At 49.2% G+C, this 15,111-nt stretch overlaps 1 protein-coding gene and 1 long non-coding RNA gene across 4 annotated transcripts in view; one reads left to right on the top strand and one right to left on the bottom strand.

Annotated features, from left to right (window-relative positions):
• Positions 1 to 1,747: 1,747 nt before the first annotated feature.
• Positions 1,748 to 9,656, bottom strand: GNA15 (G protein subunit alpha 15). 3 transcript variants are annotated; one of them, XM_037885820.2, is made up of 8 exons: positions 9,539 to 9,656; positions 8,780 to 8,941; positions 7,130 to 7,314; positions 6,075 to 6,229; positions 5,033 to 5,161; positions 4,421 to 4,550; positions 3,996 to 4,149; positions 1,748 to 3,317 (listed from the first exon to the last, which is right to left on the bottom strand). In XM_037885820.2, the coding sequence occupies exons 2-8, from the start codon at positions 8,925 to 8,927 to the stop codon at positions 3,076 to 3,078; spliced, it is 1,143 nt and encodes a 380-aa protein (XP_037741748.1). In that variant the 5' UTR covers positions 8,928 to 8,941; positions 9,539 to 9,656; the 3' UTR covers positions 1,748 to 3,075. The 3 variants fall into 3 exon arrangements, with proteins under 3 accessions (XP_037741748.1, XP_037741747.1, XP_037741749.1); XM_037885819.2 differs by lacking the exon at positions 9,539 to 9,656 and adding an exon at positions 9,320 to 9,522; XM_037885821.2 differs by lacking the exon at positions 9,539 to 9,656 and having other exon boundaries at positions 7,130 to 8,639; positions 8,780 to 8,921.
• Positions 9,657 to 10,200: 544 nt separating this feature from the next.
• The window catches only part of LOC122463814, a 51,036-nt gene continuing 46,125 nt past the window's right edge, over positions 10,201 to 15,111 (top strand). Inside the window, exon 1 of the long non-coding RNA XR_006287435.1 lies at positions 10,201 to 11,076. This is a non-coding gene — a long non-coding RNA (uncharacterized LOC122463814). The remainder of the gene's footprint in view (positions 11,077 to 15,111) is intronic.

Here is a 15,111-nt window from a genome sequence, read left to right on the forward strand (position 1 = left end):
CCCCACAAGATCAGCCTTCTTCTGGGTCTGAGACACGCCCCCTCCCATTCAGACAGCATTCGGGATCACACACTTGGGGTGAAACCCTTTCCCTATTGAATTCAAAGGGAGTTTTGTTATTGACGTCTGGAGCCCTGCAAATCTGCGGACATCCGCGGCCCATTTGTGCAGATTGGATGCAGATAAAAATTTGGTGTCCGCTCAGGGCTCTATTGATATCAGTGGAGCCAGGATGCCCTTATAAGCTTTTTCTGTCCTCAAAACACCGCTCGTTGCATCAATGATTCGGTGCCTCACTTATTACCTGACCAATGATGATCCAGGCCCCAGCTCGTCTCCAGGCCAGGCTGACAGTGTAGAACTCGGAGCAAGGGCAGCTCTGTTGACAAAGAAGTGTCCCCGCCCAGTTAGCTACATATCCCTGATAAAAGAAGCCGGGGTTTCCCCACTCGCAAGTGCAAACAGACACCACCACAGAAAACTGCACCCGGGTTCATATGCACCTTCGCTGAAGGCTCTTCCAAACTGGCTTCTCATTTTGGGTGCCCGGGTTAGGACATGTTGGGCCTGGTTTTCAAGCAGGCTGGTCACTCAACTCTCGGGGTAGCAGCAGCTGCTCAGCCCCAGGGGTCCCCACAGATGGCCAGTCCCCAAATCCAAGGACCAAAAGTCAGTGGGGCTCTTTGTGGAAATGACAGCCACGTGAATCAACAGCACCCGCACTTTTAACTCCAAGTCGGAAAAGCAATGGAAAGGCATTTTCCAGCTGTCCCTGTTACCCAGTATACGGTCTCCCAGGTGTCCCCATTAAAGGGACTGGAAAAATCTAGTAAACACATGACATGAAATCAATTCCTGACTGCCTGTGTAAGAGGTGCAAGGCTGTAGTTAAGTTCCAAAACTAGAGGGGGAGGCATATGCCCAGGGATCAAACCCTCCCATCCCAAGTTATTTTAGCACTTGGGAACTTTGATTGGGAATCCCTAGCTCTTATCTAGCATTTTGCAACAGAAGATTTGAAAGCACTTTACAAAGGAGGGATGCACCATTATCCCCATTGTACAGACAGGGAAATTGAGGCATGGGGAGGTGCCATAATTTGCCCAGGTTCACCCAGCACGCCAGAGGCAGAACCAGAAACAGAACTCTGGTTTCTTTAATCCCAGTTCAGTATTTATCCACTAGGCCACACAGCCTCTTTTCAATCACAGATCACTTCACTGCACTTAGTCGGGGCACTAAGAAACAACCAGAATAAATTTATCTCAACATGATCCACCAACTAGCTGCTTCATAGATTTTAAGACCAGAACAAACTATAATAAGATCATTTAGTCTGATCTCACCACCATAGAGTTTCACCCAGTTACCCCTGTACTGCGCCAGACATATGTTGGACTAAAGAATAACTTCTAGGAAAGCATCCAGTCTTGATCTGTAGACATCCAGGGATGGAGAATCCACCACTGCCCTGGGGAGTTTGGTTTGATGGTTAAATGCCCTCACCAGTAAAGGTAAGCCACCACATTGTTAACTACAGTCATCAATTGCCAAATGCTCCATATGTCCCCATCATTTTGCAAATGGGGAAACTGAGGCCCAGACAACATGATGTATGAACTAGACAGGGGTTCTCAAACCGGGGGTCATGTCCCCTCCAGGGGTCATGAGGTTATTACGTGGCGGGGTCACGAGCTGTCCACCTCCACCCCCAAACCCCGCTTTGCCTCCAGCATTTACAATAGTGTTTAATATTTTAAAATGTGGTTTTAATGTATAAAGGGGGGGTCACACTCAGAGGCTTGCTGTCTGAACGGGGTCACCAATACAAATCTTTGAGAACCGCTGAACTAGGAGGCTCTTTAAGGAGGTGCTGTAGTGTGGTTTGCAGATACCAGAAGGAAGAGAACTGCAGACAAACATAAGAGAATTGATGGGGGGGTTAACATAATTTCCCCCTACCCCCATGAAGATTGTTTCATAAATTGGCCTTCACAACAGTCCCTATTCAGTTCACCCCTCCGCTCTGGCTGAATGCCCATGCGCAGAGGCTCACGCTGGGTCTCCTGTCTGGGGAGATGGTTTTGCGGACGGTGGGACCGGACGCCTGCCCCAGCTCCCTCTGGAGAAGTTCCCACTCCTTCTCCAGGAGGTGGTTGTCCTCCCGCCAGAAGAGAGACTCGCTCACGTCGCCACTCATGCCTTCCTCTGAGCATCAGAACACGAGGTGCCGTTCACCACGATGCCTTGGTAGGCTAGAGACTCCTGGGAGCAAGAGAGATTCCACACACACACACGGCAGCTCCCTGGCAGAGTCCAACCGGGCAGCCGTGGCTTCTCTTCTCCCGCTGAGCGGGAGTTGCTACCTATTTCCCCTGCAGGAAAGCAGAGGAGGCCAACGACTGAATGAGCCACGGTGGTCTAACTCCCCTCTCATCCTTATAGGTGACCCCGTAAGTCAGAGGGGCAGGACTTTGGCTGGGCAGTGCTGGGGAAGGCTACCCCGGGGCTGTGGATAAACAGGGAAGTTTGGTCTCCGGGACTCTCAATCCAGCACCTATTCCTAGGGTCAAATCCCCATGAAAAAACCCCTGACAATAAAAACAAAGCTGGGCCCAGCGTCCCGGCAAGAAGCAGCCCCTCCACCAGCACGAAGGGATGGAGAAAATAGCCCTTGAAGAAGCCACAAGCCATCATAGGAGCCAATCCCCCGTCAGTGCTGGGCTTTGGGCCCATCTCCCACAGAAAGGGGTAAAACTGACCCCTAGAGAAAGCCCGAGAGGATGCTCTGCAGGCAGCTCGGCAGGGATTCTGGCAGGATGCCATGAGAAAGGCGGCTCCACAGACCTCTGAGCCGAGGCAGAACCAAGGGAGACCGTTCCCCACACGCGCTCCCAGCCCCAGGCCTGCGCCCGTCCAAACTCAGCATCAGGGGAACGTTCCAAGTGTGCTTTACGAGCAGCAGCCGCCAACGTCCGTTGTCCCGACCCCCAGCTGGTTCGTCCCCTTGTGACCTGGCAACGCCAAGCACCGTGATGTCGCTGCCGGGCATGAACCCGGCCTGAGCCCTTCCCATCACAGCAGGTTGATGTCGTCCAAATAGCCAACCAAGACCACATCCCTGACGTCCTTGAAGACCTTGCGGATGTTCTGCGTATCCGTGGCGCAGGTGTAGTGGCGGTAGAGGCATCTGGATTTGGAGGCCAACTTGGAGGGTCTCTGGCCTGTGTCATGGTGGACAGCTGAGCATCGCTTGTACGTGTCCACGTACATCTCCAGAATGAACTTCTTCGCCGCCTCCGCATCCCTCTTGGGTCCTGACGTAGAACAAGAACAGACCTCAGCAGGGCTTTGCCACTGAAAGCCCAGGCTGGCTCCGTCACACGGGGCAGAACGGGAAGTCACGGTAGTGGCGATCACGGCATTCTCTGTATGAGTGACTGTGGATGGGGCAGTCCCCATTTGGTCTATGGCAACAAAACCTTGATTATTCATTTTAAGCCAGTGCCGGGCAACCCCAGTCAAAGAGCAGCATCCCATTGTGCTAGCTGCTGAGCCAATAAATAGCAAAGACAACAGCCTGTGCCCCAGAGAGCCTACAGAGCTGTCCCCGATTGGGAACCCTCCCCACACATGCAGAGTTAGTGAGAGAGGTTTACGTGTTACCAGCCGGAGCCTGGGCTATTTTGGACCAGAGTAAGGGCAGAAGATACACGCAGGGTCGTTCCCCCCCACCCTGCCCCGTTTCTCTGCATGCCAATAAAGCAAGTAACCCAGTAACAAAGCAGCGGTGGATGGAATTATGGTCTCTGCGATGGCTTGAGTGCGGGAGGACCACTGGGGAGAAGTTCACTTGTGGCTCTTTCTGTAACAGACAGTGGGGGGTATCTGCTCCAGAGCTGCTCTCTGCGAGCACGTGCTCTGCTTCTGGAGAGCCCCCAAGTGTCGGTCTTCAGGCGGCAGGGTCTGACACGGCACCTCGAGGCGGGAGTTACCTGGGAAGCTGGGGAAGTAAGCAGCCAGGTCCGAGTGGGTGATCTTGTCCTCCAGGAGGTCAGTTTTGTTTAAGAAGAGGATCACGGAGGCGCTCTGGAACCAGGGCAGCTCCAGGATGGTTCTGAACAGGGCCAGGCTCTCCCTCATCCGATTCTGCACCCGGGGGTGGGAGAAACAGATGACACCCATCAGCCCTCTCCTCAGCCCCCTTTGCTCCCAGAATGCCCTGTGTGAGGACTCAGGCAAGGAACACAGTAGCCCAGAGGCAGGGAAGGAGGCAGTCCCTTGAGCCAGACATCTGAGTAGAGAACGGAGCCCCTCCAGACATGTTTGCTAGTGAGATATATACCCCCAGGTCTTGTGGCAGGGAAGGTTACTGGTTTAATCGCCCCCCACCCCGGCACATCTCCTTAGGACTCCTTACCTCCTTGCTATTCTCCTCCAGGCACTGGTCGTACTCGCTGAGGGAAGCCAGGTAAATCAGGGCAATAACGTTTTCGAAACAGTGTATCCACTTCTTGCGCTCCGACTTCTGCCCACCCACATCCACGATCCTACAGGGAGCCGGGAGGACAGGGGCGTTAGCTGGCACCTGTCACACTGCTGGGGTGGAACTGCCTCAGAGAGGCACTGACTCCTAGTATGTATGCAGCATTTACAGGACTCCCTTTGCCCCAGAAGGCGTGTCAAAGCTGGGTGTAGCAACAGCGACAAGCAGCCAGCTCTGGGGTGGAGGATAGCAACTCCACAGCACACAGCAACACCAGGGGTGGGATTCCCCTGCCTGAAGCTGGAGTGGGTAGGAGGCATGACTGTGAGGAAGGCAGACTAGAGATACATCCCGGGCTCTTGGTCCTGGGCTATCAGGTTCTGTTACCACCCAGCTCGATTGGAACCAGGAGCTCCTAACCTAGCTGCTTACATGACGCCTCACTTGCACACAGAGGACGTGGCCTGGATTGGATCCGTGCTGGAACAGCAGCAAAGACAGGGCAGGGAACCCCATGCAGGTCTGACTGCTTTGCAGCAGCTTCACCTTAAGATCATCTTCTGCATCGAGAAGCAGTATTCACTGATGCCGGTCGTCGGCATGCGGCTCCTCAGGACGTCCTGCGCTGTGGGGACGTAACAGTCGTCCGCGATACGCTCCAGGCTGGACAGAAAGCTGCAAAACAGCCAGGAAACGAGGAGGAAGTCAGTCCCTTGGGCATCTCATCTGAGAGGACCTCAAAGCACTCTACAGGACACTCAGCCCTACAGTAAGGCAGCGATCGTGTCCCCATTTCCGCAGATGGGAGGGGAAGCAAAGACAGACGTGGAGAGAGGCAGGGCAGGGAAGAGAACGCCCGAGTCCTGACTCCCAGCCCTGTGCTCGAACCACACAACCATTACCCCTTCCTATTAAGGCGTAACAGTCTGGGCAGAGCTTGTGGCAGCCTGGAGCCATTTATCACTGATGGGCAAAACCCAGAGAACGTCAGTTCAGAGAGGCACCCTAACATTTCAGGTGCTTTGGTCAAGGAGTTAGGCTGGAAGACACCTGGGAGGATCCGGCATCTGGGTGGACTCAGGAGACTTATGATTCATTGCTACTTCAGGCCGTGGACCAAGCACAAAACCAAAAACGAGTGTGTTTAAATATCTAAAGAAAAATTTAAAATACATTAACATAGAATAGGGTTTATTGAGTGTATTACCACAGCATCCAGAGCGCCCAGCAGACACGAAGACCCGGCTGCGCAAGGTGCTGTACATACACAACGTAAGAGGCAGCCTCTGCCCTGAATATCTTACAGGCTAAAATAGACAGGATAGGTGGAAGAGGAGACAGACACAGAGAGGAGCAGTAACTTGCTCAAGGTCATAGAGCAGGTCAGGCTGAGAATAACCCAGGTCTCCTGACTCCCAGCCCAGTGCCCTACGCAGCAGGTCACACCGCCTCTCCCACAAAACCCCTTTTCGTCCCAGAAACCTCGACCGCAAGGCAAATTGAAACCCTGGGAAAGCTGTTTGATGTGTCACCCAGTGGGAGCAGCAGTGGTCTCACATGCTCGTTACAGCCTGCAGGGGTGACTCACTACAGGGCTGAGTCCAGTAAGTGATACTCCCGCCGTCTCTCGTAGCAGGTCCGGATCCCCGCGTCCCTCCATAGGCTTTCAATGGCGTTTGCGTACGGCCTGTTCAAGGCCGCCACCTTCGAAGCATCTACCCCCGTGACCAGCTTGGCGTTTTCCTAGAAGCAGGAGAAATGGGGGGGTGGGGAGGGGGGAAAGTTACATAAAGGGGGAGCAGCTGCTTTCTTGGAAACTTCCCGAAAAAACTTCTCTCCCCTCTCTGCAAGGACAAATCAGAACAGCGCAGGCCTGGGGGTTATATTAACAAAGGGAGTACAGCCTAGTGCACTGACCAGGAGACAAGGGGCCAGGACTCCTGGGTTCTAGTCAGGGCCCTGCCTCTGATTCGCTGTCTAGCCCTAGCCATGTAACCTAGGGCTCAGTTTTCCATCCACACGCACAGCCCGCATTACGGTAGGATCTGAGCATCTCCCGGTCCTTAATGCATTTATCCTCACCGGTCCCCTGGGGAGGGAAGGCAGTGCTAGTATTCCCATTTCACAGAGGAGAAACTGAGGCACGGGGCAGCCAAGTGACCTGCTCCGGCTCGCGCAGGAAGTCAGTAAGCAGAAAAATTCCTTTCTAGTCTCCTCAGCCTTGGGGGAGCATGCGTCTCTCTTCCCTGGACAAGGAGCCATTGCTCCTGCCATGGAGCGAAGAGGGGCCGCTCGCTCAACCTCCAGCTCTTGACAGAACCACTCTGGAATACGCTGGCCTGTTGTGACACCTCCCTTTGCTTTGCACCAACTGCCCTTGGCTCTCCTGTGCGGACTGGCCGGGCTCCTCCCTGGACAAAAAACAGGGGGGTGTCGCTGCATTCTACTAGGCTCCAGCCTTCCAGGTAGGTGGGGCTCAGATCCTCAGCTGCTGTCAATCAGCACCACTCCATTATCTGCAACGGCGCTATGTCGATCTACACCCAGGGAGCGCGTCTGGCTCGGGGCATCCCGCTGCTTCCAATCCCCATCCAGCAGCTGACTGGCAGGGGTCTCCCTGTCTGGGCCGCCCTCCGTACTTACCATGTTCTCTGGCCGGGCGTAAGGGATCTGCAGAGTCTCCATGGCTCCGATCATGGCCTGCATGGAGGCAAAGACGTTCTGATACACCAGCTTGGCAAAGTCTTTGCGATCCTCTTCTGAATAGCCCGCCCCGTGGATTATCCGCAGCTGTTTGATGAACGTGCTCTTCCCGCTTTCCCCAGTGCCTGTTGGCCTCAGACAGGAGAGAGACCTTAGACTTCCTCGGGGAGATGGGGTCATGAACCTGGTGGGGAACCTGGTGGGGAACCTGAGGTCACCCACAATCAAGAGTCAAGGGGCAAGTACTTCATAGCCACTCCCTGGCCCCACAGACAGACTGTTTGACCATGCTGAGTCTGGGAGGTTGCAACAGGAAATGGTCTGCGACATAGAATATCAAGGTTGGAAGGGACCTCAGGAGGTCATCTAGTCCAATCCCCTGCTCAAAGCAGGACCAATCCCCAATTTTTGCCCCAGATCCCGAAATGGCCCCCTCAAGGATTGAACTCACAACTCTGGGTTGAGCAGGCTAATGCTCACACCACCGAGCTATCCCTCCCCCTGGGATATGCCTCCATCAAGGAGGGGGAGAGGGAGATCACATGTCCTCCCCTCCTCCCCCCAATTTTAACTATCCTATTGCTGTCTCTCCATGAGGCTGCAGGAGAAGTGCATTTCCTGTCAGGTGAGCCTCTCAATTCTTTTCCACGTGGAAAAGCCACAGCAGAGAGGACACAGGTTGAAGGGGTTCTGAAGCCTGAGTTCTCCTACCAGCCCTGGAGATGCCTGGAGACTTCAGATTCTGGGACTCTCGGGCCAATTCTTCCTTTCGCCGGCACTAAAGAGCGCACCACCTGGGAATGCCAGCTGGCTCTGTCCCATTAATAAGGGATCTGAGACCAAGGCTTGTATATCCAGCCCTTGGTTCCATAGGCTGGAAGGGGCCTCCTGGCCACCAGTCCAGTCCCCTGCTAATCCCAGGTCACCCCATCACAGAATCTCATTCAGAGACCCATCAAGCTCTGTCTTGAAGCTAGTTAGGTTGTTTGCCCCCACTACTCCCCTCGGGAGGTTGTTCCAGAACCTTCCTCCCCCGATGGTTAGAAACCTTCTTCTCATCGCCAGCCTAAGTTGATTCATGGCCAGTTTACCTCATTTGTCCTTTTGCTAATATTCTCCTTTAGCTGAAATATCTCCCTGGCTTTTACACACACCCGCCGACGACGTATTTAGGGAGAGCAATCATATCCCCACTCAGCCTTTGTTTTGCTGGTTAAACGAGCCAAGCTCTCATCTCCTCTCATAAGACAGGGCATCCAGTCTCCTGACCATCCTGGTAGCCCTTCTCTGAACCTGTTCCAGTTTGAACTCCTCCTTCGTGAGCAGCAGGGACTGGTGGACGCCATACGCTCCTCTTGGAGCAAGCCTGGTATTCATCCGCAACAAGACGGCAAAAGCAGTTTCTCCAATGCAGGCCGGATGAGGGTTGGAAAGTAGGAGTGAAGGAAACCTTTGGACAACAGAGATTTGGGGGAGACCCGCCGTCCTTCCTCCCCTTTGGCTACAATGCATAAATCTCTCATTATGGCTCCCCTCCCCCAAACTGTCATCCTGTGTAAACAAAGCTGCGTGGGCCACAGAGTAACTCACCTAGTAGAAGTAGCTTCAGCTCCATCCTGTCTCGCTTTTTCTGGTCTCTCAGTATTTTGTTGATTTCTTTATCTAACACAACAGCAGCTTTATCTTCTTCCGACAGGAAATAAGGGCACTTCTGACAACAGCAGAAACACCAAGCCATGGTGTGGGAATGATCTGATCCCGATGGGGAAAGCAGAGAGAAATGCCACACTTTATAGCACAGAGAAGTAACGCTGCCTCCCAATATAGAGGAGACACATCTCTACACCTCTTCCCCCTCCACTCCCCCCGAAGAAAACCATAATGTTCGACAGCTCTGCAAAAGTTAGCTGCAGAGTGGCCGGTTTCTGGTGACAAAGGGAAAGCAGAACATCTCGTCGTGGCAGGTGTTTCAAATTTCATCAGAAAAACAAACCCAACCAGAAAGGACGGGGTCGGGGGGGGTGGAATCTCTGTTCCAAGAAGTGTTCAAATGATCTTGATTTAAAATTCCCCCAGGATGAGGATTAAAATATCCTTCTCAAACCGAAATTCAGCCTCTCTGAAACATGCCTTGGCTCGTCGGTCCTTAGACAAATCCAGTTTCCAAGACAGAGATATTTAGTTGCCTCTTGCTTAAACCATAAGGGAGCTCTCTGTGTCAGGAACAGCGATGCATAAGAAACCCTCCCATTCTGAGAAACTCACCACCTACCCCACCCTCCTTCTCAGGCCTGGGCAACAGGTCTGGACTAACCCAGAGAAGTACTGAAACTCCCACACCCTGCTCACATAAGACAGCTGGGGGGCGGGGGGGGGGGGGAAATCCCCTATGCGCAAACAGCTCTCTCCTTCCCCATTGTACATCACAGATCCTCCTGCCCAAGGAGGGGAGCGGAACGGAATCTCAGATATCTAAAGCGTTGAGTTCTTCAGATGACAGGCCACCCCGCCCATGTGGTGAGCATTCTCTTTTGCACTGTGACAACCGCCTTTCAATTTCTACCACATGTTCCATCCCCACTCATTGGCGGATAGAGCACAAACATTTTGCAGAAAGATCATTCTTTGCATTGCACAGCACCTTGCACCGAAGGCTCTCAGAGTGCTGCTGAAACATCAGCAAATTAAGCCTCTCAACTGCCCTGTTTGAAGTGGTTGAGGTTAAGTGACTTGCCCATAAATCTCACAGGAAGTCCACGGCAGAACCAGCAACAGAACTAGGAATCCAGTCACTGTCCCTCACTCTAGGCACTTAGGGCTAATTGTGTTACCCTTACACATGCTGAGAACTATCGGACTCTGCAAGTATCCCTAACAGAATCAATGGGACTAGGGACAGAGTAAGGTACCACTTGATTTGAGTAAGAATGGTAACAGCAGCCCATAAAACAGCCATCCCTTGGCTTCTACTAGCGAGAGCCCATGAAATCACTAGTGATGATTCATGCATGCCTGTGGAGGGCCAGGCTAGTTTGGGTTCTATTTGTTCACAATGGAAGTGAAACACACTCGGTGGGGAATTAAATGAGAAGAGAGTCAAGAAACTGTTAAAAACTTGAAACGAAAAAAATACAAAATGCAAGCATCTTGAAGTTACAAGTTCAGATTATACGTGGGAACTTCCTGCCTGTAAACAGGACTGCTTTGACTGGTCTGCCTTCTACATAACCCCAAGACAAGCACGGGCAGTCAGAGGGAGAGCTTTCAATCCCCCCTTGCACACCAGTGAGGTTCTTCAACACTGAACCAGAGAAGTGAGAAGGGGATTAAGTCTGCATTAACCAATGAGAGTGAACATTCAGCGCTGATAGTTTGCAGGAGGTTTGTAACTGGGGACACCTGCCCGCTTGGAATCGACAAGCTCAGTTTGGGTTTTATTTTTCCAGGCGCTCGTCTAAGCATCCTGGATTTGCTGAGAACCGGAAAGAAGATTCATTACAAAAGCCTGTCCTATTTCCAATGCCAGTGGAAATAATTTTTTTTTTTTTTTAAAGGAAGAAATCAGACCCATATTGGGACCCTCCGTTGAAGGACTTGTCATGGGATCGCCAGGCCAAAATTTTGGCAAAGATTCAAACAAGCATCCACAGAAGGAGTGTTTCTCTTATTCAGCCCCTATCACAATTAAAACTCCTCTTTACTCTGCACTGCATCAGTCTATAACTGACAGTTGCAGTGATTTGTGAGAAAAACCAGCTGCCCAGAAGGAAAGGATTAAAGTTTCGGCCTTCAGGGATGCCAGAAATCTGACAGGATGTCTGGACTGCTGATGCACCAAGCATGATTCATGCCCAAGCAACGAGGATGGGCCGGAGGCAGTCAGGCAGGTGAGGAAACAAGGGTATGGCTACAAGACGGTGCTACACTGCCAAGTGGAGGCTTCCTGCAAGGCTGCAAACCCTTCCATCAATGTAAGAGGTGGTGGCTGGGTCAGTGGAAAAATTTGTCTGTTAAGGTAGCTGTGGCTGGGGAGGGGACACAGGTCAGGGGGTGTTAGGTTGATCTAAGTACATTGCACAGGGTGCAAAAAATTTTCACAGCTAGGTTGTGATGTATCTAGGTCGACCTGAATTGTAGGTATAGGGCAGAGTAAGAGGAGTCTCTATAGAAACAAAAGGATGACCATAAGAACTGTCTCTCTCTTATCCATTTGGTTTCATAGCTTGTTAATTCTTGAATTTTACCACACTAGTGTTCTGTCAGCATATAGAGAGAGGAGACCGTCAAGTTTACAACAGGGAAAATCCGGCACAAGTAGATTGTTATGAAACACTAGAATTGTCGAAGGACAGTTACAGAAAAGGGGCCAGATTTACAAAGATGGAGAAAAAGACCACCAGGTGCTAAGGGAGTTGGGTGTCTAAAAACCTTTGTAAATCAGACCCACAGCTGCAACCCGCTTCCCTTCTAAAGCCTCATTTTAACACCTCTCTGTTATTTTGGGTGTGGAACATTGATTTGAGCTGAAAGGTGCCAGATATCAAGGGGAAAAAAAAAACACAACATTCTCCTCTGTCTTCAGAGTTAAAGTTTCAAAGAGTATTTGTCAATTGACTTTTTCAAGTTACAAGGTAGTGATAGGTTTCAGAGTAACAGCCGTGTTAGTCTGTATTCGCAAAAAGAAAAGGAGGACTTGTGGCACCTTAGAGACTAACCAATTTATTTGAGCATGAGCTTTCGTGAGCTACAGCTCACTTCATCGGATGCATACTGTGGAAATTGCAGAAGACATTATGTACACAGACACCATGAAACAATACCTCCTCCCACCCCACTCTCCTGCTGGTAATAGCTTCCGATCTGAAATTTTACTTTTGTCTACTGTTCATCTCCCCGTCACGTAAGAACAGCCTTTACGATCCTTATTATGTGTGTCGTAGTGACGATTAGGAGCCCCAGCCAGGGACCAGGACCCCACGGTACGAGGCACTGTATGCATGCCCAATGGAAATGTAGTCCCTGCCTCAAGACATTTACCATCTAAAGTAATTTCAAGTTTTTCACATGTTTCAAACTCCTTAGAGAGCCTTGGGAGCTAGCCTGATGGGCGGAAAATAGGCTGTAATCAAAGTGATTAGTGGTTTTTGTCGAAGACAGTGCTGGGCCCAATCCTGCTTTCACCAACTTCAACAAGGATATTTTTTTGAAATTGGCTTCAATGGGAGCAGGATTGGGCTGGAGAGTTTGTGAGCACCTGCTGCCCTCTTTTGGCCAGTAGCAGCTTCTGTTCTTCCAAACAGTCTTTCTAAAACAGACACTTCAATTAGTATACATGTGTCTGAAGTGCTTTCCTAATGGAAGACTGAATTAGCAACTTACTAGGCAGAGTAAGGGAGCTGCTCATTTGAGACAGGCACTCCTATTTGTTAGTTTCTTTAAAACCTTCAATCTCAGTTTTTAACAGAACTGCAAAGCAAAAACTGAGCTAAACCCAGATTTCTAAACAGGCTGTTAAGAGGTATTATTCAGAAAAGACCAGTAAGCCAGCTCAGATAGATTGGAAACTCTTGGGTAACAACTGCCTTTTTGTTTTCTGTTTACATGGCACCTAGTACAATTAGGTCTTAGTCTATAATGGGGGCTCCTAAGTGTTACCACAATACCAATAATTTCTAGCCAGGCTGTTTGTAAGTTGCAACTTGTTCCGCTGAAAACTTCCATCTCCTCCTGTATCTCTTAACCTCAGTGAGGCTCCTCATGTGAGGTAACAGGACCGTTTACACGGAGAGAGGTTTCCAGGATTAGGTCACAGCCTTGTGTTATTTTCTTCCTTGGAAATTCACTTGGTGCTGAAGATGGTATATGTAGCATGAACTGTTTGAAGGTAGCAAATGCATGAGGGACAGTACAGGTCTCCCTGAGACAGCGGCTATTTGCAGGTGTAAACTCTTCAGGGCAAGGAATGTGACTTCCTTCTAACTGTGGTAGATAACTTAAGTGAAGCGGTGCCAAAAGGGATTTTCATAGAAGAAAAGTTAAACAATTTTTAAAAAGTTATGGTTAGTGGGGTATTGAGCACAGAAGTTCTCCCCACCACAGACCCCCTCCATTTTCATTTTTATTTTGCAGTTCTGTTAAGAAGGGTTCCCCAGGCTTTCCTAAAATACAGTGAAATGGCCCTTCCAAAATAACGCACAGAAGGGGAGGGAGGGTTGGAACACTAGATTTCATAGTTTTACACCTTTGCTTCTATTAATAGTAGTAATTAGGGCTGCCAAGTGATTAAAAAATTGATTATGATTATTGTACTGTTAAACAATAATAGAATACCATTTGGATGTTTTCTACATTTTCAAATATATTGATTTCAATTACAACAAAGAACAGTGTACAGTACACACTTCATTTTTATTATAAATATTTGTGCTGTAAAAACAAAAACAGTATTTTTCAATTCACCACATACAAGTACTGTAGCGCAATCTCTTTATGATGAAAGTTGAACTTACAAATGTAGAATTATGTACAAAAAACTGCATTCAAAAATGTAAAACCTTAGAGCCTACAAGTCCACTCAGTCCTACTTCTTGTTCAGCCAATCGCTCAGACAAACAAGTCAGTTTACATTTGCAGGAGATAACGCTGCCCACTTCTCATTTACAATGCCATCTGAAAGTGAGAACAGGCGTTCGCATGGCACTGTTTTAGCCGGCGTCGCAAGATATTTACATGCCAGATGCACTAAAGATTCATATGTCCCTTCATGCTTCAACCACTATTCCAGAGAACATGGGTCTATGCTGATAAGGGGTTCTGCTCAATAACAATCCAAAGCATAGCGGACTGACACATGTTAATTTTCATTATCCACCAGCGGATGCCACCAGCAGAAGGTTGATTTTCTTTTTTGATGGTTCGGATTCTGTAGTTTCCACATCAGAGTGTTGCTCTTTTACGACTTCTGAAAGCATGCTCCACACCCCGTCCCTCTCAGATTTTGGAAGGCACTTCAGATTCTTAAACTTTGGGTCGAGTGCTGTAGCTATCTTTAGAAATCTCACATTGGTACCTTCTTTGTGTTTTGTCAAATCTGCAGTGAAAGTGTTCTTAAAACGAACATGGGCTGGTCATCATCTGAGACTGCTGTAACATGAAATATATCGCAGAATGCGGATAAAACAGAGCAGGAGACATATTATTCTTCCCCAAGGAGTTCAGTCAAAATTTAATGATTTTTTTTTTTAAATGAGCATCATTAGCATGGAAGCATGAAGGGGCATACAACTGTTTAGTATATCTGGCATGTGAATACCTGGCAATGCCAGCTACAGAAGTGCCATGTGAATGCCTGTTCTCACTTTCAAGAGACATTATAAATAAGAAGCCGGAAGCATTATCTCCCGTAAATGTAAACAAACTTGTTTCTCTTAGCGATTGGCTGAACAAGAAGTAGGACTGAGTGGACATGTAGGCTCTAAAGTTTTACATTGTTTTGTTTTTGAGTGCAGTTATGTAACAAAAAAAAATCTAAATTTGTAAAGTTGCACTTTCATGATAGAGAGATTGGACTATGGTACTTGTATGAGGTGAATTGAAAAATACTATTTCTTTTATCATTTTTACAGTGCAAATATTTGTAGTAAAAATATAAAGTAAGCATTCATTATATGCTTTGTATTCTGTGTTGTAACTGAAATCAATCTATTTGAAAATGTAGAAAAACATCCAAAATATTTAATAAATCTCAGTTGGTATTCTGTTATTTAACAGTGCGATTAAAACTGCGATTAATCACGATTAATTTCTTTTTAGTTAATTGCATGAGTTTACTGCAATTAAATCAACAGCGCAAGTGGTAATGTCATCGTGGCACCCAGGAGTTGCACTCAACGACCAGGATCCCATCGCACTAGGCACTGTAC

This window comes from Chelonia mydas, chromosome 25 (assembly GCF_015237465.2).
Source record: "Chelonia mydas isolate rCheMyd1 chromosome 25, rCheMyd1.pri.v2, whole genome shotgun sequence".
In the NCBI taxonomy this organism is placed as follows: Eukaryota; Metazoa; Chordata; order Testudines; family Cheloniidae; genus Chelonia; species Chelonia mydas.